The following is a 27,470-nucleotide window of genomic DNA, read 5'->3' as shown; positions in this document are numbered from 1 at the left end:
CATAATTTCATATTCATATTAGCTTCACATAAACCTTTGAATACATTTTTGCACAAAACGAATAATGTGGATTTTGTCCCCCATCACTTACATAGAAAGCGCTTTAAGAGGGGATCTTATATGGCCAGTATGAACAGGAGGAATGATTACAGCAAGCAAAACCTTTTTCAATGTTCATATAGGTAGCTGACTATATTGTTTTCAGACAGACTTGAACAATTGTGAACCTATATTCTTCAAGTACATGTTATGTCTAATACTTCTGTATATCTACTTTAGTAACACTTTGAACATTTTTTAATTGCTACTTCGGTCGGATTATGAATACTTTTTCCACCACTAAATATGTTATATATAATGATTAAAACACTCGTGAGCAATCTTCATAATAAATAACTAGCCTACTATTTTCGATATATTTTTTATACAGAACTTCTGCTTTTATTTGTAGTTATTTTGTGATGTGGTAATGTACTTTTACTTAAATAACATCTAAATACTTCTTTCATCACTGAATAATCATAAAACAATGACAGGAGTGTTCTTCCTGTGAAGGAGACAATGGTGCTGGCCTGCCTGCCTGTTGTTGTTTACGGTATAGACAGTAAAAAAGAAAGAATCTAGCCACTCATGGAGTTGTCGTGAATGCTGCATTTACCTGCTCCTCGGATGTTCCCATTTACCGTTCTTCCTGTTCATGAGCTTTACTGTGGTGAAAAAAACCCCCCAAAAAAACATGGACGCTACAAAGAAGATGTGTTATTGAGAAGATTTATTGTATCGTATTGCTTGCTCTTGTCAACAGCTGTTTTGTCCCAGACGTGTTGCTGCACCAGTTTATTCCCTAAAACCAGTCAAATATAGCTTTACTTGACTTATCAGGCTTAATGCTGATACTTAAAAACTTTAGGTCAATCTACGTGGACAGTAACTACCGGTTACAATCTAATACCATATTAGAAATTTGAAATGAACGTTACACGTGAGCAAAAAATAAATAAATCATATGCAACACGTGAAATAATAATAAAAAAATATGTTTTTACCATTAACCTACCATTAACCTTCGTCCACCATGTTACTGTGTAATAGCACCATGGATGTATTAAGAGAATAGAGTCGGTAAGTCGCATGCCGACTCGTGTAACAAAAATTTCGCCGACTTTCCGAGTTTTTGATCTGACTTGAGGGCATGAATGTATTAAGCTTGGGGGGCATTCAGGTGATTTTCCCAGTTGGGAACTATTTTTTCCAATTATTCCGACACCACATGAATGCAGCGTAACTATCTAGCAATAGGAGGCTTCCATGAACAACAACGTCTGTGCTGTCAGTGATTTTCCCTTTCCGTGAACGCTGGTTGTGAACAACAGGCAGGTAACGTTAACGCAATAATTTTATCCAAACCAGTACTGATAGCAGCACGCAGCTAACGAAAGCTAACTAACGTTAGCTAGTTTACGCTAGCTAGGTCTGAATCTGCATCACCAGCCAAGTTATTCCGCCCCCGGGACCCTTTCCTTAATACATGGCTTATAACACGCGAACGCACGGTATGCAAGCTTTTACACACCTATAACCAGCAGTCTGAGTTGAATTATGATGCCTCAGACCTTGTTATAGCCTGCTAACATGTTGATGCATGCGTTAGTCAGCCGCTCCTGTTAGCTAGGCTAGGTGGCTAACGTTGACTAAAGCTAGTTAGGAAAACAACATCATGCCAGTTTTACTGATGACGACAATTATCTGTAGACAGGGACCAGACTACTCACAATTACTTAGCGCTTAATTAAATAGGATGATGTGTGTGTAACTTTAACGGTACCCACTAAATGTCTCACTGGGCTAAATTGCATTTGATACGATTGCTTAAAAAATAAGATGAAACTGATCCGTGTCGTGGAGAAACGTAAGATTGAAGGTTCAGATAGTAATAAGGTACGTTACCGAAAAGGTGTAATCAATGGTGGTGAGATAAGTGGTTCCCAAAATGGGGGTCCTTAAGGGGGTTTCCATGGGATCCCCAGCAAAAAGAGGAACACAATGACAGAATGTATAACTATTTGGGTCAAGGGTTTCATACTCTTTCTGTAATAAGCAATTTAAAAGAACAACAATAATAAATAAGCTAACCAGGTTAACTGCCACAGAGACTTCAGTGTCTATAGTAACCATGTTGTCATTTTGTCTTTCAGCAGCTGGACTGATGCTGTTCTTCCTGCATCTGAACTGAACCTGAACTGACTGGCAAGTACTTCTACTAGTGAGACTCTGTTGCTGCCATGTCAAGGCGAAGCAGGAATAGTCGTGCATGGCGATATGTTTGGGGTGGGATACGACGGGATGCTGATGCTCAGGCACTTGAAGAATGGAGCTATGACCGCCTAGAGGTAAGCATACAAAGGCTGCTATTTTCTCCTGGACCTAAAGCTCTGAACAGATATGAAGCAGTCAGTGGACACTGGAGTTTTTGTCTGTGTCATATGATGCCACTTGTTTACACTCTAGGCAGGAGATAGGATGTGTCACCATGAGAAGACAAACAAAATGCACCTCAGGAATCCCTGTCAGACTTAAAGCCTCTAATTTGCCTTTGGCCATTATAAACATGTTGTTGTTTGCATGTTTTGTATCAGAACCATTACATTTTTCCACAAAAAGGAAGACAACACAATGTCTGCATTTCACTATTTAATTTTAGAGATGCATACATTTTCCAATGCAGTGCCCAATTTTAGCTTTGTAGCTGCCTAACATCAAAATCAGTGATTTGTTGTTACATAAGCAATGCTGCTGCCATTTGACTTTGTTTTTTAAGTTTACATTGTTGCTCCCCAGTACAGTGATTCAGACTCTGAGGCGGATTTTTCCGCAGTGATGGTCCCTCCAGTCCCCAGTGCAGTGCCTGTCACCGGAGAGTCCTACTGTGGCTGTGACTCCCAGGCTGAGACTAACTACAACCCTCGTCTGCGAGGTTTTCACCAGGTTAAAGACTGCCACTGTGGAGAGGATGACCAAGGTACAAGACAACTGCTGCATTCCAAGAGCCCAATTTATAATAAGGTTGATTAGGAGATGTTACTTGAATTATGCCATTGTAAGCCAATTATTGATATGTGATTTGCTCACATATAGATTCTACAGTTGATATGAAACAATCAGATACAAGCAGATACATCTTCAGGGAGGAAAACAGTGTTACAATTCATGATACCAATGAAGTTAGATGAGAAAGGCTTGGCTCAGAGTTCTCACAGAATGGAATGTAACAGAATGACAACAACATATAACATTTTTGTGTGCTAATTGACACAAGGTAGAGACAGTTAACAAAAAATATTTCACTTCTTGTATATTCTTTGGCCATGAATGACCGAATGACTTCTGATGTTTCAGAGTTTGACTGGGTTTGGGATGCCAACAGCCGATCGACAGCAACATTACTGAGCTGCGACAATCGAAAAGTGAACTTTCACTCTGAATACAGCTGTGGCACAGCAGCAATCCGTGGCTCCAAAGAGCTGGCTGAAGGGCAGCACTTCTGGGAGATCAAGATGACGTCCCCAGTGTATGGAACAGACATGGTAAACCTCTAAACCACCCTATTTACATGACCTGTTGTTTTTACGTAAAACTTTTCCTGAAGAAATCCAAACATAGAGCAAATGTTTTGTCTAAGTGTGTGGAAGATCACATTTACTTGTCTCTAAATTGTTCTCTATTTCTGTACAGATGGTCGGCATCGGTACTTCTGATGTCAATCTAGACAAATACAGACACACGTTCTGCAGCCTGTTGGGAAAAGATGCAGACAGCTGGGGTCTTTCTTACACCGGTAAGATAAACATGCTGTGATGTTGCAGTAACGTCTCACAACGGATATTGTCTAAGTTGGACATCAGTGGTTGTCTTCCTTTTGTCAGGCTTGTTGCTTCATAAAGGAGACAAGATGAACTTCTCCTCCCGGTTCGGACAGGGGTCCATCATTGGAATCCATCTGGACACGTGGCACGGCACACTCACTTTCTTCAAAAATCGCAAGTGTATAGGTTAGTACCAACATAAACACATAACATAACCAAACAATCTTTATTTCTAACTTGAATAGCTACATACTGAGATACATATTTACAGTTAAAATATCAACTTGTCATTGCTCTCTGGTGGCCAAACTATGTAATGGAGACACCATTACAAACCTCAAACCACACTCTAAATTACCTCAAACCTAGTTTGGCATTTCTGTACTGCAATTTCTTGTTGCGTATCGGCTGACGTATTCACCAATAAAAAAAAATCTGCGATAAGCTAATACCGGCCGATATATTGATCTAGTTCTGCTGTGTCCCTCACTGTCAACATTGTTTTTATGTAAGGGTTAGCAAAAAAGAATACTGTGGCACTAAACTTGAGTAGGTGGCCTGTCTCGTAGCAGAAACAAAACATTTTATGATGTTGTAAAATAATTTTTTTGAATTATTTAATGTGAATCTGTCACATCTGGCTGATACTAATTTGGAGCATCGGATCAGTGCATCCCTAATCATTTGTGTACACATTTGTACCAATTTACAAACTTCAACAACTGCATCTTAAGCATATTTGTAACATTGTTTAATACCATATGGCCATATGTGTGAAACATACCTGTGTACACATCTGGTTAGTAGAGATTATTTGCTAACTAATACATATGGCATACATAAGATATTACACATTAACATAACATTTTTTGTCACCATTCTGGATCTAGGTGTTGCTGCCACAGAGCTACAAAATAAGAGGTTTTATCCGATGGCGTGCTCCACAGCAGCGAAGAGCAGCATGAAGGTGATCAGATCCTGCTCTGCGTCCACCTCCTTGCTGTACCTTTGCTGTGCTCGCCTTCGCCAGCTGCTGCCAGACTGTATAGACACCCTGGATGTGTTACCACTGCCGCCCGGGCTTCGCCAGTTGCTCCACAACAAACTGGGTTGGGTGCTCAGTCTCAACAGTGGCACCACAGATGGAGCCCCAGATGGGCCCGAGCACCCCCCGCGCTTACCTGTCCCCCCTTTGGCCGGACCGTCCTCCTCTGAGAGTGACTCAGAGGGTTGTACGTCTGACCCCGAAGCCTGTCAGAGGAAGAGATGCCGCTGGACATGACTGGACAGCTCGACTCCTACCTCCTCTTAAACACTGGCAGACGTTAATGTCCTGTGGCGTCTAATCTAGTGTTTCCTACCTGCCTCAAGCTTTCCTCAACGTCAATGTTATCCAGTAGTGAAGAAAATAACCAGGATGGGAGTGGTACCTAGGTGGAAAACTGTGAAGGTAGTATTTCTGCCTACACGCTTTTACTGTGATCTTCTCTCATGCCATTCAGATGTCTTCATGCTCATCATACATTCAGTATCCAAGCTTAGGTAATAAGTGAAAAGATGTGGTGTTATGTTGTTAGCTATCATCATTTGTTGCTATTATGTATAGGGATTAGTGAAATGGTGCAGGAATGGACTGTACAGTGTAACACTGAAGTCAAGTATGGCCACATTTTGGGGGTCATCATGATATATTTGCAAAAAGGGGGTTTAAAAAAATGAGAGACTGTATATTTTCTGTGTTTTTAACCTGTATGCAAATAATGTATATTGTTCTCAACCTCAGTGTTATCAATGCATTATCATAATAATCTGTTACCTGTTTTATTTGCATCTGCAATTTGTTTTGTTAGGTTGCCAAAGTGAGAATGAGTGGGGCACTGTGCCCTGTGAGTGGAACAGACAGGAAGCTGCACACAATAGGTCATAGAATATTCTTTATTTCTTACCCACAGGTTACAGTTCTTAAGCAAAAACTTAACAATAACAACAATCAAAAAATGTTTAGACAGATCAAAAACTTGAGAAATGTTAGAAAGAGGTTAAATGGACCTGAATGTACTGTACTTTTAGTCCTCCAAAAATTAAGAGACCCTAATCCTAACCCATAGAGCAGCCATCATCTCATCAACAACTCCCACACCTATGATTCCTTTTCAGATAATTCTATATTTCTTGAGAAATAAAGTTACAAGTCAAACATTTGTTACGTTTTTGGCAACAACCGTCTGTCACCGGATTTAAAAAGTCTCTTCTTTAAATGTTATGCTTCTTGTTTGTAGAAACTCTGGATTTTTTTTACAGATGTAAGCAGTAGTATATATTATTTGGTGTAGCTCTTTTAAATCTGATCATGAGACAAGCATGCCACTCAGAAGATACTGCCACACAAAGTAACCTTTCATTGCTGTTATACCTTATTGTTTTTTTTAGAACTTTTTAAAAAGTTAGTTTCTTTGATTGACAAAATGTGATATTATGAGCAGTTTTAATGTTGTTTTTTTTTGTACTGATCTGCTTATGCAAGTATGTTCTTTTGGTTTTCCCAAGGCCTTGTCCCATCACTTCTTTACCAACTCCTCTTGACTGTAATTCATTAAGGTCGTACTCTATTCTGAATCCTTTTAACACTCAGCCCCTGTTGGCCTTACAGTTGGCTGTAAAAAGTTGATGATGATAGTTAGAGGTTTTTACAGCAAATTAGAAAATTAGTTTTAATATGGTTACAGAAACTTCTCACACTGCTCCTGCGGCATTATCTACCACTCAGCTCTCTGTGTGCTTAGTGTGTTTCTCAAAATTCTTTTTAAATATGGCTAAAAACACTGTTTACATATTGAGCACATGGAAGAACAGTAGGTGGATTATACTGCAGGAGTGGTTTGCAATGTTTCTATGGATGTTATGATTTTTTATTTTTTTTCTCCGTGAAATACAAACCTTTATGGCCACCTTCCAAGCCTACGGGGGCTGAGTGGTGTTAAGATCAAATCAAGTATAACTTGATCATAAATGACTGAGAAGGTGAACGTTACCCCTTGGCTCGGGTATGTAAATAATTCTTATTTTTACTTTCTTCGGAGTATCAAACCATGCCAATATAAGTATTAAAATCGTGTTTGACCCAGATGTTGAAGCCACAACCAGATTTTGAAGCCAACTGCTGCCTCAGTCACCAGTCTTTGATCACGTTCACTCCTCAAGGATCTTAAGTAGACATACACAAAGATTTAAGGTACTATGCAATACAGGCATCTTATATGATGTTTTTTTTAGAAGGAATGCGTGTTTTAAGATGATGGAGGCACTGACACAACAACAGCAGTGAAGGTACCAGAGGACCGTGATAATTGGTGATATGACACACTTAATCATGTCCGGTTGTGTGATTTATCAGATTTATCCCTAAAGATCTAGTAATGTAACCACCAAGAGGTTTGTCGTAGTCCAGTAGATGTATTTTTGTGTCTTATTTCACAGTATTTGTCTTCACATTGACGCATCCATGCACTTTTTCTTACTGTTGTACTGTAAATAGAAAGACATTCTAAGTGTTTCTTCTGTACCATGTCATATTAATAATACTGTATGTGAAGGCCTTTACCTGCCTTTTTCTGTATAACTTATCAGCATGATTTTCAGCTGAAAATAAAATGAATGCTAAATATGCACAAAGGGCTGTATGGATTTATTAATTACAATGAAACTGGTACCAAGGGAATTTCAAGATGTCAACTTTTTATTATCAGCTAAAACACTTAAAGTTTGGATTGCTTTTTTTACTTTTCATTATACATCAAATATTGCAGTAACACTTAAATTCAAATGGAAAAAATGACCTGGAATGTGACCGTTTTCCTTTATGAATAGAACACTTCCCGAGTAAAATAAACAACATAATTGTAGAACTTCTATCCATTGTGTGGTTAAAATAAACATAAAATGGAAACGATTCATTTTCGTTCCAAGTGTCCATGTTAGTTAAATCAGTTAAAAACATCCTCGAGACACTTTCCTTGACAAGTCCATATCCATATCAATTTTAAATCTTTGAAGTAAAACATTAATTAAAATCTGTGAAAAGGCCAAGACTACCATCATTTCTTGAAGTAATTTAAAGACTGCATCAGACATAATAGAACATTTATTTGGTTAAATGGGTATTCAGAAGTCATGTCATTTATTAAATCTTTATTAAATATCCATTCTTATCTAATAACAAAAATATTATTCCATTATTCCTCCAGTGAAATTAATAATGTGCTACCTGAAGTCTTCTACTTAATTTATCGCATGCGGAACAAAAGTTCACTGGCAGTTCACAGGGAAATCTTTGCGGTCGGACAAAGTGAGCGGAAGTTCTGTGCCTTGCTTGCTGCTTGCGGAGGTCAACTTAAATTGGTCCTGCTCATCAGGGACATTCAGGTATTTTTAATTCCGTATATTTACAGAGTATGAAAAGTATCGATAGTTTGGCAATAGTTCATATTTTAATCAGTCGGTGTGAAAGGGATTTTATTATGTGTTTTTAACGCTAGCTAGCTAACATACTCAGCTTATGTTAGCCTCGTTAACGTTAACGTTACATCAGGGCTGTTTATGCTTTCCACTGAGGATCCATGCTGACAGGTTGACATGAATTAGCTTCTTCTGTAGAGCTGCTACGTTCAGATGTTTAGCTAACGTTACATTACTCACTGTAATCTCTTGCAGGAGAAACACTGACCGCAGTTTATCAGTGAGGATTGTGGAGTAGCTGCTGCTGCACATCAGGCAGTCATGGTGAAGAAAAAGCGTCTTCGCCTCATAGCAGAAATGGCTCGGAAGATCCGGGCGTACCGAGAGCTGAAGTCCCGGCCGCGGGAGTCCCAGAAGTACGCCCTGGACTATGAGACGATGAAGCGGCCTCACACGGGAAAGATGCTGCCTGTGCTGGCCTGGCAGGATGTCCGCAGGGAGAGTCGCCTCTTCTCTCTGCTGGCAGGCATGAGGCTGTTCGGAGTGGGCCGCCTCTTTACCCGCAAGTCCTGGCTGGAGGACCACACAGAGCCCAGCTACTGGCAGATCACCAAGGTCAAGGTGGACTACACATCTGAGGTGAGAACGGGCCATATCCACGCACTGCCACTGAGTGTGGAGTCTGCATATTATTATCTTAAGTGTAGAATTGAGTGAAAAAGCATGGGGTCTGATAGGATACCTGTAACCAAATGACACCTGATTCTTGTGTGTTTTTTAGAACATGGATCACGGCAGAGCATGGGGGATCCTCACCCACAAAGGTAAGATTGATTGAACCATGTTTATTTGATTTGAATGTATCTGTAACTACTATTGAGGGCTCTGATGTCATTCGTTTGAAAGGTTTCAGCAGCCTTTTGGGAGTTACATTTAAATAAACTTCATATAGTGACTGTGTTTAATTTTGTGCTTTGCAGGAAAACAGGAGAGCGAGGTGAAGGAGGTAGACAAGGTGATGTACCATGACTGGCGCCTGATTCCCAAACACATGGAGCACCAGATCAAGGACTTTAAGCCGCTCCCTGAGCCGCCTGTGCGCTACGTCCCCTACCCGCCCCTGCTTCGCGCTATGCTGCTGGCCCAGTACAAGAAGGCAGTAGGCGGCGTAGTGGCCGAGGAGCCAGCCTTGCCTTTAAAGAGGGACGTCCTACTCAACAAAGACTATTTCCGCAAGCAGGAACAAGAGACGCAGAGGACAGAGGGGACAGCGGTGTGATACTCATGGTTCTGAAGATGCAAATCTTGGACATTTTGAACCAAATCCGTTTTTATGTACATTGGAAGCCCTCGGCTCAATGTCCCGATAAATCCTGGACTCAAAGGAGTTCTCTGCTATTTTCATCTGAAGCAGGCCTCTTTGTTTGTAATGTGTATCTGTGTAATGTGGTAAATATTAAACTTAAGATGAAAATAAAGCCACTGTCAGTGTTTTTTTTGTGTGTGCCTGCATTAAAGACTAAATCACTTATTTGTATTATTGAAGAAAAAAGGAAGGGACCGCAGCTTCCACCAGTGACCACGCAGTTAAAAATGATGTTATTTTGCCCAATTAGACCTCTTCTCATGCCGCGGTTATGTCGTATTGGGCTCAATGGTGTTTTTTGCCTCCAACGGCGCCTTCCAGGCAGCTAACCCTAAACATAACCATTGCCACGCTGCCTGGGAGGAGACGTTGGGGGCAAAAAACACCAAAGACCTCATATTGGACTCATAATCACAAGTTTCCAACTGGTAAATAGTGTTCACATCAACTTCCTGGTTGTAATTTAGATTTGTCAGAGAGCTCTGATATATCCGAATTGGCCCTTTTATGGAGGTGCCTGATAACCAAACAAATAAAGACCAGCAAAACACTACATTTAATAGATATGGGGTTACATTGTCAATCCAGTGTTTTTAATCCTCATACAACCATCTTGCTTAAGACTGCCCCCATCACATATATTCTGATTCTATAACTGACAGATTACATTTCACTGAAAATGTGTTTTTTTTTATATGATTTCAGGTGATAAATAAATTGATTGGTTGACTGATTAATTGATAATATACGGGAGAAAATGGTCTTCCACGGATTTGCATCAGATTTGCTCTTAGTGAGCATGGCTGTATTATGAATGCTCGTGAGCCTCGGGCACACAACGTGCCCGCGCTTTGGGGAAGGCTAGGCTAAAAGTAACGTGCGCGCGTCCGTACGTTCCATTACTCCCTTCTTCAAGTGTCCTATGGTCCTCCGTCCACCGGCGACAATGATCTGCCTGATTTTGTCTATATTTTCTTACTTATTTCAGCCAGGTTGGTGCTATATCAGTTTAAACGTCATGTATCGTTCAATACCATTCTGTTTGACTTTCACATCGGATAATATGCTCACAGTTTCCACCATGTGTGAGCAGGAGATGCTAACTTTACCTCACCGCGACAGACGCCTCGGCTAGCTACGTAAGGAGCAGAGTTAACTGGTGGAACAGTGGTGTCATGAAACCTTAAATTACTTCAACAGAGCTTGTGTTAGTCGGCTTTGAAGTGTGTATATTAACTGTGTGGTTAAAACTATTAAGTGTCTAGTAAACAGAGGCAATGTAGAGTCGCTCGGCTTTAAAGTGTGCATATTAACTGTTTGGGTAAAACTACAGCTAGTTTACTAATCTATTCTCGTAGCGGCTACTTTGTCCAACTACCAGCATCGTAACGTTGACGTTAGTCCAAGTGCCCTCCTCACTGTAAAATACGTTGATTCATCATCCTATTAATAGCTCCTGTGTGTGTTAGTGCGCTGCCATTGGTGCCGCTATGATTCATTTGGAGCCTGTAAGAGCTGGCTGCTGCAGGAGGAGCACAGTCAGCTATGGGCCCGAGAAAAAGGTCACAGAGAGAAATACATGAACTTGAAGATTTGGTTTTTAAACATGCACGGATTGAAGAATCTGGTGAGACGCACCGTAGGCAAAAATAATTGAGATTTAACCTGGCTGTGGCTGAGAGGTTGTCAAAATGCAGGGTTCAGGCGTCTCCCGTGCTTGTATATCATCTGAAGTTACCATAGACTGTATTAATATTTACAGTCTATGGAAGTTACACAAGCAGGTTAGGGGGGGACTAACGTTACTAGTGAAGACCTGAAAATGATATTTGGCGCATGTAGTTATTAAGTCCAAACGTGTGTGCACTATTGCATGGGTGGGTTGTTTACTGACTTCAAGTTTCAATGTCTTTATTGTCAAATGCACAGCAATTACAGAAGCAGTCGTTGTCAATGAAAATCTTGAGTTTCAGACTCGCTCCAACAATGCTAATTCAATTTGTATAAAAAAAAAAAGTAAATCACTAGTAAAAAAACTAAACGTGAATCTAATACTACATGCAAGTTAAAATATAGATATAAAATATAACCTAATAAATGTAGAGTGTCTGTCTTTTAACACGGATTAGACATTTATACCATATACATAAATGCCCTCACAGCTGTCACTAATGTCTGAGTCGTCATCGACCATTTGTCTAAGCACTGTCTCTTGCATGAATGATGCTGCTTCCTCCAGTCTATTCCAAGGTGCATGCAAACTAGGTTGTGTGTTGTGGCCGTCATTGTTCACTTTAAACATTTGTTGGTTTTACCTTCATTTTTGCTGTATGTTCTCTCTAATCCTAGGCTGGACCGGTGTAAATGAACGCACCTTCATTGCTGTAAAACCAGATGGCGTACAACGGAAACTGGTGGGAGAAATCATTCATCGCTTTGAAAAGAAAGGTTTCAAACTGGTGGGCCTCAAACTTGTGCAGGTATTTTATGCCTTTTATTCTCCGCTGGGACTTTTTGTTTCCAAGTAATGAATGATATATTTTTTTTTAAATTGAATGTGTATGTCTTGTGTGTCAGGCATCACAGGATCTTCTGAGGGAACACTACTGGGAACTGAGGAGTAAGCCTTTCTTCCAGGGACTAATGAGCTACATGAGCTCTGGACCAATCGTAGCAATGGTGAGTCTCCCATATACTGTATAGATGTACACAGGATACTAAAGTATTAGTTTTTATCTCACATAATAGGTCATAGTTTACTGTCCTGATACAACAGGAAAAAAGCTGCTGTTGAGTAGACAACTGTGTTGTGTTTTACGGTTCTCTAGATAAAAAGACTGAAGCAAAGATGCTCGTTTTGAGCCATTTGTATGCAAAATCAGTAGTCATTTTTAGTTTTTGTCTCATCAGTTTCCATACGTCATTTGATGTTTGTGCTTTGTTCTGCATACTGTAGTCATGTACATTTCTGTGTTCAGGTGTGGGAGGGTTTGGACGTGGTCAAGACTGCACGCAAGATGTTGGGAGAGACCAATCCTGCTGACTCGCTGCCTGGAACCATCCGAGGAGATTACGGTGTAGAAGTGGGCAGGTAAGATCGGTTCTCCTCCTCTGAAGGAAAATGTGAGGGAGAACAGCAGCAGGCAGCAGACGTTTTGACTTGCCATAGTATGAAAAGCACAGGTTGCTCTGTTTATTCATGTGTCTCATTAAGCCATGGGAGTATTCAAGCATGGACAATATCAGTCCCCGGAATGAAACTCAGCCATCATTGTGTGAATGCTGATTCAGCAGCATTCACAGTATTGTCATCCGATTCTTTATTCTTCAACTTTCTTAGGTCGCCTCTTACTTCTGCATACATTCAGCTACAAAAAACATTCAAATATCAAAATGTTTAGCTCCTTAAGGACATGCTGGCAACTATTCAACTATTTATAATTGTTTAAATATTAGACCTTTTAAAAAAAAAAGTTTTACATTGAAGTCAATGAAATAATCTTCAAATCCTGTTCAGGCTTCTTCCTCTTTGATATGCTACTCCACATACTTTTTTTTTTTTTTTTTAATCTCTTTTTATTCACCAAGAACAACAAAGTTACATACTTACATGAAATACAGTTGTTTTATTCTTTCCTACTCCACATACTTTGACCTACAGATTCACAGTCATTAAAACTGTAATACTTTTAATAAACTTTTACAGTTTTTGTGTTATCACTGTTTAAGTTAAGTGCTTAAAGAAGTGGAGTCTGTATTGCGTGACTTAGTTTTTATGTGGAGTTTGGATGTTCTATACTATGAAATTTTTTTTTTTAAATATTTTTTAATATACTATATACTTTTTTTACCATTTTTTTCGACATATTATACTATGACTTTTTTCGATATTTTTTTCGACATGCTATACAATGACTATCACTTTTTTCGACATACTATGACTTTTTTTCAACATAATATACTAAACTTTGGCATTTTCAACATACTACTGTATACTGACTTTTTTCCAAATACTTTACTATGACTTTTTTCGACATACTACGAAACATTTTCAACATACTTTTAGGTCATTTCCACCTTTAACGGATAGGACAGCTCAGACATGAAAGGGAAGACACACAGGAAACTGTCACAGGTCGGGCTCGAACCCTGGACCTTCTGTGTCGAGGAATAAACCTCTACACTTGTGCACTTGCTCTACCAACCAAGCTAACCAGCCACGCCTATACTATGACTTTTTCAGGAGTTTTTCGACATGACTCAGGGTCATAGGAGAATGCTTAGAAGACTGAAGGTTGTGTGTTCAAACCTTATGTGTTGCAGTTCTTTCTATATACTATAATATGGCTTTTTTGATGATTTTTCGACATACTACACTATGACTTTTTCAAGACTTTTTTTGACATACTGTGACTTTTAATGACATTTTCTATGAATTGCTATACTAAATATCAGTGAGTTAGAAGTCAAATAGCAAAGACACTACAGTCATGTGTCGGATCAGATACCTCAGGGTGATAGGAGAATGCTTAGATGACTGAAGGTTGTGTGTTTGAACCTTATGTGTTGCGTTGAATTTTAAGGTGCAATATACAAAGTGAAAAAGACAAATGTTCCCAAAACATAAACATGTGTGTCAGGTCAGATAGGTCAGGGTGATAAGAGAATGTTTGGAAAACAGAAGGTTGTGTGTTAATATTCATGTTTTTCGACATATTATACTATGACTTTTTATGACTTTTTTTCCGACTTTTTCGACTTATTATACTATAACTTTTTTTTCGACATACTATACTATGACTTTTTTTTTATATACTATAAAATGTTTTTTTTCGACATGCTATACCATGACGTTTTTATGATTTATTTTTTTCAACATACTATACTATGACTTTTATTTGACTTTTTTCAACATACTATACTATGGCTTTTTTTTATCACTTTTTTCGACATGCCATACGTTGACTTTTTATGACTTTTCCAACATACTAGTCTATAACTTTTTTTTAAAAACTTGTTTCTACATACTATACTATGACTTTTTTCAATATAAGATACTATGACTTTTAATCACTTTTTTCGACATACTGTACAATTACTTTTTTTAAATTGTTTTCAACATGCTATACTATTTTTTTTTTTTTTCACCTTTAATGGATAAGATATGCAGGAAACCATCACAGGTTGGACTTGAACCCTGGACCTTCTGTGTCAACGAATACATCTCTGTATATGTGCAACTCCTCTACCAACTGAGCTAACCAGCCACACCTCTACCATGCTTTTAGTTTTTTTACATATTATTCTATGACTTCTAATGACTCAGGGTGATGGGACAATGCTTAGAAGACTGAAGGTTATGTGTTCAAACCTTATGTGTAGCAGTGAGTTTTGATGTCAAATATACAAAGTGTTTTTCACCCCTGGTTTAAAAAAAAAGAGCCACATGATCAAAAAGAAGCTGGACGGGGTCTGTGTCTGAATGTCCTGAACATGTTTGTGTTTTGGTTGTGCGTTGCAGGAACGTGATCCACGGCAGTGACTCTGTGGAGAGCGCCCAGAAGGAAATCTCTCTGTGGTTTCGACAGAACGAGCTTCACTGCTGGGAGGACAACAGCAGCCACTGGATCTACAACTAACGGTCTACATGTGCTGTGTGTACTCCTGTAGGTAAACCAGTGTTTTTATTTTATATTGGTGTCATTACAAGATGGATCACATCATACCTCAGATACATATTTTCTTTTGGCTTTAGTAGCTTGTAGCCACATTGGATGTCCTTTTTTTTTTCTTCATAATGTATTTATACATATTTAAAAATGTATTTTGTATCCATCTGAACTACATGTCTGAGGTGAAATTACATTACAAAGCAAACTAAGTGAGCAATACTCATTAACGTGTCTGCTTCTGTTACAGTTTTCATTGTCATCTTCCGTTAGTCCAGACACTAGCTCGAGTTTTTAAGCAATACGCTTGGAATGTGGAGCAATAAAAGGTTTTGATTCATGTTTATCATGGGTTAACACATCAGGGAATGGCAAGTGAATAGCTGCATTTAAATCCACCCTAAAGGTTGATTTCTAAAATATACATGTTTCTTCTGTAATAGTACTTGCATTGAAAACCCATGAACATGGGAGCAATTAACTAACACAATTATTGCCTTTCTACACACGATTTTCTTTTCAGTTTCCTGTACCTTTACATTCTGTAAGGGTGTAAAACAGATTGTCACATTACTTAGTTTCAAAAATAAGACGCTTAACAGCTTTCGATGAGCTCGTATTTTGTAATTTGTCAGGCTTAGTTTCCAAATTAAAAGATACTGCACTGAAATAAGTACGCTAATATATTTAGTTCTATAAAACTTTTAATTTCTCCAATAGCTGCTTTTGTCATGATGCTGTATGAATTGTATTGGAATTGTCTAAAAACAAAATAAATCTTATCAGGAAATCATTGTTTAAATGTTTAGTCAGTTATTATGTTTGTTTTGTAAAGTAAGACACACACACACACACACACACACACATCAACTGTACCTTTTTTCAGCACACAAATATGTTTAATATTTAATTCACACAGATAGAGATCAATGCATGAATGTCCATACTGAACAAAGAGGATGGGCTTCAGTGTGTCTGGGGATTTACAATAATCCCTGTACACATAATGACAACACATCACTGTTCACCTGCTTTACAACAAACCGTCTGATCAACAGCCAGTCAGATGAGAGGAATAAGTCTCGGACTGAACCCTTGACACCTTAAACACAACCCCTTCAACTGGTTTAATAACCTTGTTCACACGACTCTTTAATTTACATCAGGCATTAGATATTTCCTATCATTTGGGGTCTGTTATAGCCTCTTGAAGGTTTTTATTTCAGGGTAGAAAATGAGCAAGGTCGTTAATCAAGACTCTAAATAGACACGACTGCAAAATGTTTTGGGTAACAGCCAAAAAAAAGCCCAGACGTAGTTTTGAGTTTCCATTTGTTCCTCGTCGTCGTAAAATGTGACCCAAACTCATTTGCCATCCACTACAATCTTAAAGCCAAAACAAGAATTTGTTTTCACTCCCACACACTGTCAAAGACTGTCGATCCGTAAACACCTGACACCTGCATCCATTAACTCAATTTAAACATATAATGGCATTTATGGTTATTATGGATTGCTGGATTGGCTGTTCAGAAAACAATCGGAGCGATTTCTGGTGGAAATGCAAGTCGGTGTCATCCACATTTCTGTACCTGCTGTTCTTGTTTTTTGTTATTGGTACAATTTGATGCAATTTTGGGGCTCTGAGCTTTGCTTTAAGATGAGGTGGAGGCTTCACAGATGACAAACTAAGTGGAGGAAGAGAAGGAGTAGACTGGGGCAGATGCAGGACAATTGAGGTAAATATAGGAGGAGATACAGTGTGCTTGCAGGGTGAATATAAGATTGATACAGAGGAGGGAGGTAGTTATGAGGCTGGGTTACAAGGCTCATGAAGATAGTTACAATGCCCTGGGTGGGACAGAAACAGGATGGCAGGCAGATTACTATAGAGGAGGTAATTACAAGGCATTAAAGTTACAAGGTGACGGGGCAGGAGGGGATATAATAGTTACAAGGGACGATACGTGGCTTGGAGGGTCGTTTTAGAGCCAAGGGGGAACTTTTACATGACCAGGGATAATTACAAGGTTTGGGGTGGCTGGAAGCTTTTTGGGGACAAGAGAAGATTTCTTTAAGGAGGTGAGTGGGTTTGGGTGTTAAAGCAGATCCAGATGTCACTCAGGTATGTAAGACACCTGCCAGACGATGATGTGGCTTCGCTCGTTTTTACACAAAGCAGGTTTTATCTGCGAAGCTCCGCCACTGTCTCCTTCCTCCGTTTCATCGTCCTCTCCATCTCCTGAAGGAAAACGGAAGCAGAGAACTTTGAGCTGTAAATCCACCATGAACAAATACTAAACTTTATTGTGCTAATACATTTTGTTAGTCTATTTAGTGTCTTATTTCTGTAGCTTCTAAACAGTGTATTTAAAGTAGTTGTTCACTGCCCTCCAGTGGTCACTGTGGAGAACTGCACATCATGTAGTGTTGTCGTGTCATGGTGACCACTGAACACTCATAACAGTCACACCAATAATGTGCTATAAATAAAAAAATAATCACAAACATACATACATACATTGTGGAATGTATATTATTTTTTCTAAACTGTGCCCATTCATTTTGTTTTGCAAAATATACATTTATTCAATTTATATCCCGTGCCCCTTAAAGGACCCCTTTTAAAAGAGACAATTTATTGGCAAAATATCAACATGCAGCAACATCATTTAAGTACTCTCTCATATATTCATATATATATATATCTCTCTATCTTCTCATAGCTCAGCGGTTTGCTGCGTCACACAACTACACCTATAATACGGTGCGTGTGCGTTTGGCTTCAGGTTTATGTGCAGGTGTGACTTCTCACCTATACGGAAATCGATGTAGCCCTCTCCTCCACTCAGCACCAGCACGTTGTGAACACTCTGGGCCTCCGTCTCTTGGGGCGCTGTTGACCCCTGGCCCTCCGATGGACTGTCCAGCACGCTGCCGTTTAGGGTGGCCAGAACGTTGCCTGACACACACACACACACACACACACACACACACACACACACACACACACACACACACACACACACACACACACACACACACACACACACACACACACACACAGGGAAAAAACAAAACCAGGTTAAAGACTAGGGAATGTAGTCAGTTACAGACACAGACGGGCTTTGTGCTTACCAGGTACAGAGACAAAGAACTTGACAGCATCACGGTGTCCATGGAAACAGAGCTGGGCTTGTGCCATGGAGCAGTAGGGGATAAAGCTGCCGGTGCTCTTCTCAGAGCCATCGTCACCGTACACATGGATCACTCCGCCGGACGATGTGGGAGACACCTTATTGGCTGAGGGATGAAGAAGCTAGGAGTGAGAAACTAACCAACGAGGAATGTTTACTAGCAAATCATATGTGGTAGGCAGCATGAGACGGGTGGCAAGAAACACCCACAAAATCCACATATATCCACGGATCAACTGAAAATGGGAAATGATTTTAGAATAAAAAAACTGAACAAAAACTATTTGAAAACGTTAAAACCCATCCCTTGCATGCAATGGATCTGGTACACACCAACATCTTTTAGTCATTGATGCAGTAAAGCACAATGCTAAATAAATAAATAAACATGCAAAGCAACCAATGATCAAAAGCACTGCTCCGATACGCAGTAAGAAGTAAAATCATACAGAGCACACAGAATACTTTTGGTGACCTTCACCTGCTAAATGTTAACAGATAAAAGAGGACTAATGGAGTGCCCAATATTCAATGGAGTTCATATCTTAACTTAGCAAAAAGAAACAGGTAGCTTTAGTCTGCAGACATGACACTGTTTCAGGGGACATGAAGGTTTGACCGGGCGAAGGCGGGCAAGAAAAGATCACAACAGCGGGAGGGAGGGCTCCCACTTACCCCTCAAACCAAGGAGCTGTCCCCGGTGAAGGACCACCGCTACAGGAGGGGGGAGGAGGAGGAGGGGGGGAGGAGAGCGGAGGAGAAAGAGGACAGTAACAGTTATAACTAAGACTGTCTGTGAAAGATTGGAAACCACTGAGGGGAGGCAGGAAAACAGAAGGTGGAAAGAAAGACGATGCGAGTTCATGGGGCGAAGAGGGAGTACGCTAAAGAAGAACAGAGATAAACAGCACTGCAGTATATGAGGAAGACCCTGTTGTTTTGGTTTTTTGGTCAGTTCAGGCTGCCTAGTGATGCAATTTGATAACATTTGATTATGAAGCTGCTGTTAGTTTCTGCAGTGTATAAAATACATGTACACCCCCATTAGCTGAATTTCAGATCATCTTTAAAAAAAAAGAACTACGAAATCCAGGGGGGAGTCCTTTTACACCTTATGGTTTAGGGATTTGAAGCCAAAATGTAAAGTGACCACATGGTAGTGCAGCTGGATTCAGATCTACACCAAAAATGTTCACAAGTTTTTGGGATTCGTCTAAGTAACATCGAGACAGACAAATCATACCACGACATAACCTCCATTTTGTAGTTTTAGTGGACAGAAAAGGTGCCCTTTTATTCTATCATTAGGAAGGCATTGTTGCCTTACCACACTTTTGTCCACACATTTAGTTGCGGGTCACTTGTTGTAAGCTGTATAGATGAAACTCACTCTCTGTCAGTGGGATGGAGATGATCACGCCGTTTCCAGTTCCTACCCAGAGACGGTTTCCACCAATTAGCAGCGCTGTGATTCGCACAAAAGAGAAGCCCAGCTTGCCAGTGCCTGTGAATTACAACCAGAGTCAGTGGAGAACGACCTAAGACTGAACAGGCTGCATGTCAGTGAGAATATAACAGGCTTCAAGCACTATCATTCACATTTAGCAGTAAAATAAGCCAAAGTGTCTGTAGATTCTCTCTAAAACAAGCCAACATGTAATCTCACCCAGCATCTTGCTGACGTATGGCTCGATGTCCACATCCTGGAGGTGCTGGTGTGTGTGCGCGTGGTAGAGACGCAGGGTCGAATCTAGCCGGATCGACACCCAAACACCATCACCGATCCACGCCAGCTGCCGCACCTGGCTCTCCCTGCGAGGGTGGGCGTCGAAGGACTTCTGGAGAGTGGTGAAAGAATGAGGGAGGGAGCAAATCAACTCATTATTACAGTTTTATCGTTGGACTCATTTTTCAGGAGGATAATGCAACGGTAGTTTCATGACTCACCTCGATCTGCATGCTCTTGGGCTGGATGACGTGGATCTTGTTCTTGTAGCCGCACCAAACCTTATCATGTACTACAGCCATGCAGCGGATGGAGTGATGAGGCCGTCCGAGGTCCATTAGGTGGTAGTTGGATAAATCCCACTGGCCATCTGTTTTTTTTTTTTATTATTAATTATCAAAAGTTAACAGCAGTTCCTAGTTGCATTCATGTCTATACAAACCACACTGAAAGCATTCATTCACAGCTTAGTGTTGTATCATCACTGCTGATCAATGAAGCAGCAATAAAAGCTTTTAAAAAACAGTTAAATGCATGTTTTCCTGTTCCAGAGTTTTGGCGATATCAGCCTGCATTGTGCTTTTCTTAAGTCCTGGAACCAACTAGCAGTTTGGTGCATGGGCGCTCTGCTAAAACAAATAATTAAAATCCCAAATACCCTCTGATCTATGGAATATGGCGAGGGTCCCGTCAGCGAGGGCAACCAGCACACGACCTTTCACGTGTCTGCAATTAGAGAGGAGACGGAGACTGCTGCATTCACAGAAATACATAAAGACTTCTGATTCTGAAATCCCAAACTACACAACATTTGCCTACAATTACAGAGTTTAACTGTCACCACCACTTACACCAGACTGAGCACAGAGTCTTTGAGTTTGATGGAGTGGAGGCACTTCTTCCAGTTTCCAACTGCTGAGTGGACGTAGAGCCTTGAGGGAGAACAGAGGCAAGATACTCCAGAGCAAAACCAAACTGCATATAGAATTCAAAAGAAGCATGTCATGATATTTATATGTGCGTTTTGGATGGAAGATACAAGCACTCTTTTGGTGTCTTTTGGCAGAAAGACCCAAAAAGAATCTTCCTATCCAGATGTGACTGATCCTTTCTTGCAAAAGTAAAGCAATAATAATTAAAAATATAAGCTTGAGGGTAAATAAATGATTGTAATATGTGTTTTTTTTAGATACTGTGTGGCTTCAGCAGAAGTTGCGAGTAGTTCTGCTGAGCAACTTACCAGCCGTTCTGGGCCCCGAGCCACATAGTGGGGGCCACGCTGGTGTAGTTCTTGGTTTCTTCCCCTCCGTCCTCTGACTCTGGAGGCTGAGAAGTTTCGTCTTTGGATTGACCTGCGCTTCTGTGTGGACAGACAACAAACACACTTATCTTTACCAGTTCAAAAAGGACAACATATTTCCCCGTACAGGATCTAGTGTACTAAAGGTTATCAATTATTAAATGTACACATACATGTATTCACGACATTCCTGATGGTCTTTCTATGGACCGACTTTGGCCTCCTACCTGTCAGAGGCGTCTGATAAACGAGGCTGGGGGTCGGTGAAGACGTGCTCAGTAAATGGTCCTGGAGGTCCAGATCTCAGCGCTGCGTGACTGGCCGTTGACTCGGGAACCTCGGTGGCCTCGGTGGCCTCCTCGGCTGACTGGCCAGGGTGAATCTTCCCATTCATGGGTGGAGCAGTAGGGGCTGCCGCACAACACCATTAACATAAATAGACAAACTGGTCAGCTTGACACCTTTCCATAATGATGAAAAAAAAAAAAAAAAAGATGCAGGAGCATTGAGGTTGTGCCCACCTTGTCCTTTGTCCATTATGGGCGTATCAGTGCGTGAGGAGCAGTTGCTACGGGCAACACTGCAGTTGGTGGCACATCCGACAAGAGTGATACCAGCCAACATGCCCTCCACGCCGCCGGCATCCTCGCCTCCCCCCCCTGCTCCACTGTCACCTGAATCCAACACAATCTCTCCTGCTGGATAGTCGCTCTCGCTGGCAGCTGGATACAAACACACACATATTAACACGCATCTCTCTTTTTGTACACACACACAACACCACCAACATGTTTGCATTTCACATTGTGGGGAAATTGCTCAGCAGAAAAATGTGGTCTCTAGAAAAGACAAAATTTGAGTAACAACACACTTAAAGTACAAAGAGGTTTCACCCTTCAACATACCAGATGTATTAAAAACGTAGTGTACTGGGGTTTAACACGAACTTTCCGTCTCACCTGGCACACTGGAGATGCAGAGCACGTGGGCGTTACAGACGTTGAACTGGTCGACCAGTGAGCCCGGCTGGTTGGCATCGATGATGACCACCTTGCTGGCAGAGTGGGTGCTGGTGAGGATCCACACTCGACTGCTCATGGCGTCCGTTTCCTGGAGCTCCTTGGACTGGGGGCGAGTGGAGGAGAGAGAGAGAGAGAGAGAGAGGAGACAACACAATGACGACTAACAGAAAAAGGACAGACGTTGTCCATGTGTGTGTCCTCTATTTCTCTGTGTAGTTTAATGCCTTATACTCCATGGAAACGGTTTTTTTTTAAACTTATTACTAATATGTGAATATTATTTTTTCCACATCTATGACTCATTTCTAGTTGAGTGTCCAATATTAGCTTCGAACTACCCTCTAGTAGTAATAAAATTAATATTTTCTATAATTGTTCTCTACCTTCCTCTTTTCTGGGGAGCTGTGGCTGCTCTTCTTTCCAGCTCCATTCTCCTCAGCGTGCAGGGGGTCGCTGCCGCCCGACGGTGCTTTGGCTGGTACCGACTCCTGGTTGCTGGCCCTCCATCCTGACAGGTCCACTCCAGCTGCACACCACAACTTCACACACACACACACACACACACACACACACACACACACACACGTTATGATTGTGTTAAACTGAGATTTAAGGTTAGCACAGAGAAACTTTCCCCGGATGGATGTGAAAACCTTTTAACGTCAAAGTGCAGGTCCCCAGTGAGGACCAAACATTCAAGGGGAACTAAGTAAAACACATTTTTGAGTAGAGTTCTGGTGGTTCATATCCCAAAAAACGGATGCCCCTGATGTCCCCTGAACTCCTCACCTTCCTGTTGGGGTCCTTCTCTACCAGAGGACGACAGTACACCGGGACGGGAACATTCTTCATGCGGTTGTCCTCCTTCTCGTTTGTGGGCTAAAAGCAGGACGTGATAAGAGGTCAGGAGACAATCAATCAAGGAAAAACACTAAGGGCAAAGCAAAAGTAAGTATTGTGAGTGATAACAACATATATGGTTGAGGCAGACAGAGGTTAAATGTTTAAAAAGGTTGCAACATTTGCAGAGAAAAAAAGAGAGGAGTTTTTGTACTCTGTGTGTGCACTCTGAACTCTGTACTCTCTGTGTGTTATATCATGCCTCAAATGAAATAAATCCCTTGATTTTCATGCATTTCCAGAGTTGCATTGCATAGCAAAGTTGTACTCAGTTGTACAGTGTTGGTCCTTTATCTAAAAAATGCACATGGAGCTGACAGTGTCTTCAGTTTAGAAAGTACAGAAAATACTGTCCCCATTATCTGGATATGTATTCAGGAAGGTTAAAGGGAGAAACAGCCCTAAAGGTGCATGCTGGCACTCCTGTCAGTCTCACTTGCCTGTTGTCTCTTCAGCGGGCTGTCCTGAGCACTGTCCGGCTGAGCGCCAGTCTGTGGGGAGGCCAGAGTTAGAGTTAGAGCCGCCTGCCTACCAAAACTCTTCCCATTGGCCTTCCAGCTGCACAGGGTCTGCCGGCCAATTTAAAGTACACTTCCATGCTATGAAATCATGTTTATGCTTGAAACCAAAGCGAAGAAGACTGAGAGTGTTCTACTATTGTTACAGGTGTTGTTATTTTGTTATTGTCAATAAATCCCATAAAAAGACCAAAACCAACAACGAATTGATCCTAATACCTAACAGGATGAGAAATTCAAGTTGATAAATATGTAAAAAAAATACTTTTACAAACTGCAGTGTTTGCATGTGTAACTTCAGTGTCACCCACAGTGTGGGAGATTTAAGTTTTGAATTTCACACAGTTTTCATTTTAAATTTAAATGTTTTTGTGTGACCTTCCCGTTCCAAACAAACTTGAATTCCTCATGCAGGGTTTGTCATAAGTTTATAAGTGTTATATAATTCTGCCAAATTACATCATTTGACAAGCTTAAAATCGTGTTGTCCTTCATTTGAGTCCATAGAACTGTCCTGTCAGTAACGTATACCAATTAGTCAAACAACTGCTGAGTTATGTCTTTGTTGTGAGGCCCAGAGAGGTCTCTGACCACGGAGGCTGGGGTCGTGTGTCTGTGTGTACCTGTTTGAAGCGAGACGGCACGCTCCAGCCACAGGCCTGCATGATGCCGTCATCGCGGCGCATGTGCTCACGGACCTGCCGGTACTGTTCACGCCGCTGCTCTCGGCGGGCCAACAGTGCTGAGTCACTGAGGAGAGATGCAACACCGTTACTGGCCAGTCTAGAAGCAAAGGTTGGGAGGGAGGAAAGAGAAAAGAGAAGCGAAGCGTTAGCAGCCAGGCCAGCCAGCAGCAAGAGCTAGAGAGAGCAACAGCAGTTGTTACCAGCACGTTTCAGCTAAGCTTTTTTTTTCTAGCTTAAACCAAGCAATATATTTCAAGACCCTAGACTGAAAATTATGAAAATATTCTTAATATGTTTAGTATTCGTGCCTGCATGTTCTAACTTTGTGTGTGACGTATTTATGTGTCTGTGTTTGTGAAAGAGGTTAAAACAAAATACAACTTGAGAACAATATCTCAAACTCTGCCATCCAGTCTTGTTTTAGTCTCAAAATAGGAAGGCATTAGAAATGTTTAATGACGTTGGACGTCATGTTCATTATCAATCAAAATTAAAACGTTCAATGTGCACCTTTACAAGTTCTACCATTAAAAAGGACATTATCTTTCCAAATCATCTTTTTAATAACAGCTGTGAAATCTAGAAAGGCTTTAGCGTTATAACCCAAGATTCAGATAGGACAGAATATTTGATGAAGAGATTTATCTGAATCGGATGTGGCGGCATTAACAATGAGAAGAGTGTGTTCATTTAAACACACATTAGATCCATGCTGGAAGCTTTCTATTCTCCAAGCTGCCACAAAGCGAGCAAGCAACCAGGCATTTAGACCAAAGCGAGTGAGAAGCAGATAAAAATGGAGGTTTAGTGAGAAGTGAAAGGTAGGTTTAGTGACGGTATGTAGCTGGTTGCTGCTCACTCTTCGGGGAAGAACTCCAGCGTGCGGTTGGAGGTGGAGATCTGACACATGGTGTGGCTGCGTCGCTGAGAGAAACCAGCCGGCGAGGGCGACTTGTAGTGGATGTTGACGCTGTAGTACGGCCGCTTGACAGGCGGAGGGCTGGACGATGTGCTGAAGAGACGTGCAAAGCTGGTGGATGGAGGGAGAAAGAGAAAGAGGTTTTACTTTTGATGTTGGCCAAGACATTTATTCAGGGTTTTTCTAATTGTAAATATGTTTAATAAAAGCAGAATCTCACAACTGCCAGATGGTGGACTTCTTTTTCTCTTGGATTTGAGGACTTTCCCTGGACGCCCTGACGGTGAAACAGAGGTGTGAGTCCAAGGAAAAGAAATAAAAGTACGGCTAAACAGGCAGAGACAAAAAATGAGGACACTGAAATAACATTTTAAATAAATGTGTGGCTCAATGCAACCTTAAGTGTCAAAAATTTTTTTTTAAAAGATACTTTTTCTTTAAGATCATTAGTATAAAAAAAAACACAAAATTCAGCTCATAAATTTGAGGGTCGAGTTGAACTTGCAGCTTGATTTAGACAAACATTTTAATATGTTGAGTTTAATCCATCCTTCCAAGTCCTTCATCTCTAGTTTAAAGCTTCCTTTTGTCTACCTGATCATCTCTGTCCACCGTACGGCCTCCTGCAGCTCCATCAGTCTCTCTTTGTACTGATTCCTCTCCATCAGCACGCGGGCCATCTCCACCCGGGTGAACCGTCGGCGCTGCGTCATCGTCATGTCGCCGTCCTGCATGGGTGATGAAAACTGGGCACACGAGAGCATAGTGCCATTTAATAATTAAACAAGGTCTGAGAACACAGATTTCCAGGCAGAGGTATGCAGTATACTGCAAGTATTTAGGTCATGTTACCAAACAACCAAAACAATCTGTAGTTTAATGAAGCAAAGATTAGAGCTGCTGCTATGCATTGGTTTTTTTCTACGATGTGAGATTTTCATTATACTCGTGATAAAGACAATAACTCCGATATCTCCATGCACACTGATTCAATGTGTAGGATGAGTAATGCAGATGGTGACAGAGATATATTTACTCACATCGTCCCCTCCTTCATCCTTGGAGTCCCGAGATGCACCGAGAGCCTCTGCTCTTAACCTGGAGCCCAAAAGCAAAAACAGCATTACGCAAACGTTATTTCTACTTCTGGCTTGTGAACTTCTGAACATGCAGGGAACGAGTTGATGCCACGAGTCCACTGAGACTGGTAGTCACTGATAGGATCTATTAGTGGGAGAAATGTGGGACCTCTGGAGCTTCTGTGGGCACAAGCGATTTAACCAGAAACAAGCATAACATCCTGTGTCTTCGTAAGTAATTTTGAACTCAGACGTTGTTTGATCCTCTCTCAAAACTGTCTGGCTTCGTAGACCCCAAGTGTATTTAATGTACCTTAAGATGTATTGGGTGTTGTTCAGCCTCCAGTACTGTGCCCAGGTGAGATCACAATGTGAGCAACTTCCTCAAATAAACACAAATAAGCTGCCACTCTGAAATATATGTATATACTATGAAATATTTTTGCTCAGATGCAATACACAGACATTTGACCTACAGGTAAACATGGCTGAATAAAGGGAACAAATTGAAAATGATCTGAACTGGTCAACAGCAAAATGAATGTATCCCCAGAAAATAGTGAAACTGAGGAAGTAAAAGTTTCACAGTTAAGGAGTACACTCGGCAGTTCCACCTGCTACAATCAGTACTCTGAATTACTGAATGATCAATACAGGAAATTACAGGAGTTTGAAGTGAACAAGATTCTGTCTACAACACAGAAAAACTGACATCTGTATTAAAACATTTTCTCCACTGGTTCTCATACTTTGGGTGCGTTATGATACTC

General features: G+C 40.8%; 4 protein-coding genes across 21 annotated transcripts in view; 3 read left to right on the top strand and 1 right to left on the bottom strand.

Annotated features, from left to right (window-relative positions):
* Positions 1-1,265: 1,265 nt before the first annotated feature.
* Positions 1,266-7,551, top strand: spsb3a (splA/ryanodine receptor domain and SOCS box containing 3a). Of its 4 annotated transcripts, none has more exons than XM_078269781.1 (7): positions 1,266-1,373; positions 2,196-2,390; positions 2,839-3,019; positions 3,397-3,584; positions 3,733-3,835; positions 3,924-4,049; positions 4,754-7,551. In XM_078269781.1, exons 2-7 carry the CDS (start codon positions 2,283-2,285, stop codon positions 5,143-5,145), a joined length of 1,098 nt encoding a protein of 365 aa, XP_078125907.1. In that variant the 5' UTR covers positions 1,266-1,373; positions 2,196-2,282; the 3' UTR covers positions 5,146-7,551. The 4 variants fall into 4 exon arrangements, with proteins under 4 accessions (XP_078125907.1, XP_078125904.1, XP_078125903.1 ...); XM_078269778.1 differs by having other exon boundaries at positions 1,266-1,377; positions 2,199-2,390; XM_078269777.1 differs by having other exon boundaries at positions 1,266-1,377.
* A 638-nt stretch (positions 7,552-8,189) lies between these two features.
* mrps34 (mitochondrial ribosomal protein S34) lies at positions 8,190-9,796 on the top strand. The gene is made up of 4 exons (XM_078269171.1): positions 8,190-8,285; positions 8,574-8,957; positions 9,100-9,142; positions 9,299-9,796. Exons 2-4 carry the CDS (start codon positions 8,640-8,642, stop codon positions 9,595-9,597), a joined length of 660 nt encoding a protein of 219 aa, XP_078125297.1. The 5' UTR covers positions 8,190-8,285; positions 8,574-8,639; the 3' UTR covers positions 9,598-9,796.
* Positions 9,797-10,581: 785 nt separating this feature from the next.
* nme3 (NME/NM23 nucleoside diphosphate kinase 3) lies at positions 10,582-16,155 on the top strand. Its single transcript, XM_078270187.1, has 5 exons — positions 10,582-10,676; positions 12,034-12,164; positions 12,262-12,363; positions 12,663-12,775; positions 15,206-16,155. Exons 1-5 carry the CDS (start codon positions 10,607-10,609, stop codon positions 15,321-15,323), a joined length of 534 nt encoding a protein of 177 aa, XP_078126313.1. The 5' UTR covers positions 10,582-10,606; the 3' UTR covers positions 15,324-16,155.
* A 69-nt stretch (positions 16,156-16,224) lies between these two features.
* mapk8ip3 (mitogen-activated protein kinase 8 interacting protein 3) overlaps positions 16,225-27,470 on the bottom strand; it is a 31,967-nt gene continuing 20,721 nt past the window's right edge. For 11 of the 15 annotated variants that reach the window (XM_078268790.1, XM_078268789.1, XM_078268792.1 and 8 more), the window contains 21 exons: positions 26,662-26,719; positions 26,216-26,367; positions 25,842-25,898; positions 25,562-25,732; positions 24,640-24,766; positions 23,939-23,989; positions 23,388-23,477; positions 22,982-23,137; positions 22,536-22,701; positions 22,098-22,298; positions 21,804-21,987; positions 21,517-21,636; positions 21,128-21,208; positions 20,935-21,002; positions 20,498-20,646; positions 20,217-20,388; positions 19,941-20,054; positions 19,226-19,264; positions 18,492-18,656; positions 18,169-18,315; positions 16,225-17,595 (listed from right to left, as the gene is read on the bottom strand). In XM_078268790.1, the coding sequence (XP_078124916.1) occupies positions 17,471-17,595; positions 18,169-18,315; positions 18,492-18,656; positions 19,226-19,264; positions 19,941-20,054; positions 20,217-20,388; positions 20,498-20,646; positions 20,935-21,002; positions 21,128-21,208; positions 21,517-21,636; positions 21,804-21,987; positions 22,098-22,298; positions 22,536-22,701; positions 22,982-23,137; positions 23,388-23,477; positions 23,939-23,989; positions 24,640-24,766; positions 25,562-25,732; positions 25,842-25,898; positions 26,216-26,367; positions 26,662-26,719 (2,593 nt within the window). In that variant the 3' untranslated portion in view covers positions 16,225-17,470. The remainder of the gene's footprint in view (positions 17,596-18,168; positions 18,316-18,491; positions 18,657-19,225; positions 19,265-19,940; positions 20,055-20,216; positions 20,389-20,497; positions 20,647-20,934; positions 21,003-21,127; positions 21,209-21,516; positions 21,637-21,803; positions 21,988-22,097; positions 22,299-22,535; positions 22,702-22,981; positions 23,138-23,387; positions 23,478-23,938; positions 23,990-24,639; positions 24,767-25,561; positions 25,733-25,841; positions 25,899-26,215; positions 26,368-26,661; positions 26,720-27,470) is intronic. The other 4 variants (XM_078268795.1, XM_078268803.1, XM_078268802.1 and 1 more) reach the window with 1 other exon arrangement.

Source organism: Sander vitreus, chromosome 15 (assembly GCF_031162955.1).
Source record: "Sander vitreus isolate 19-12246 chromosome 15, sanVit1, whole genome shotgun sequence".
Lineage (NCBI taxonomy): Eukaryota > Metazoa > Chordata > Actinopteri > Perciformes > Percidae > Sander > Sander vitreus.
This window is presented reverse-complemented; position numbering and strand designations above follow the sequence as displayed.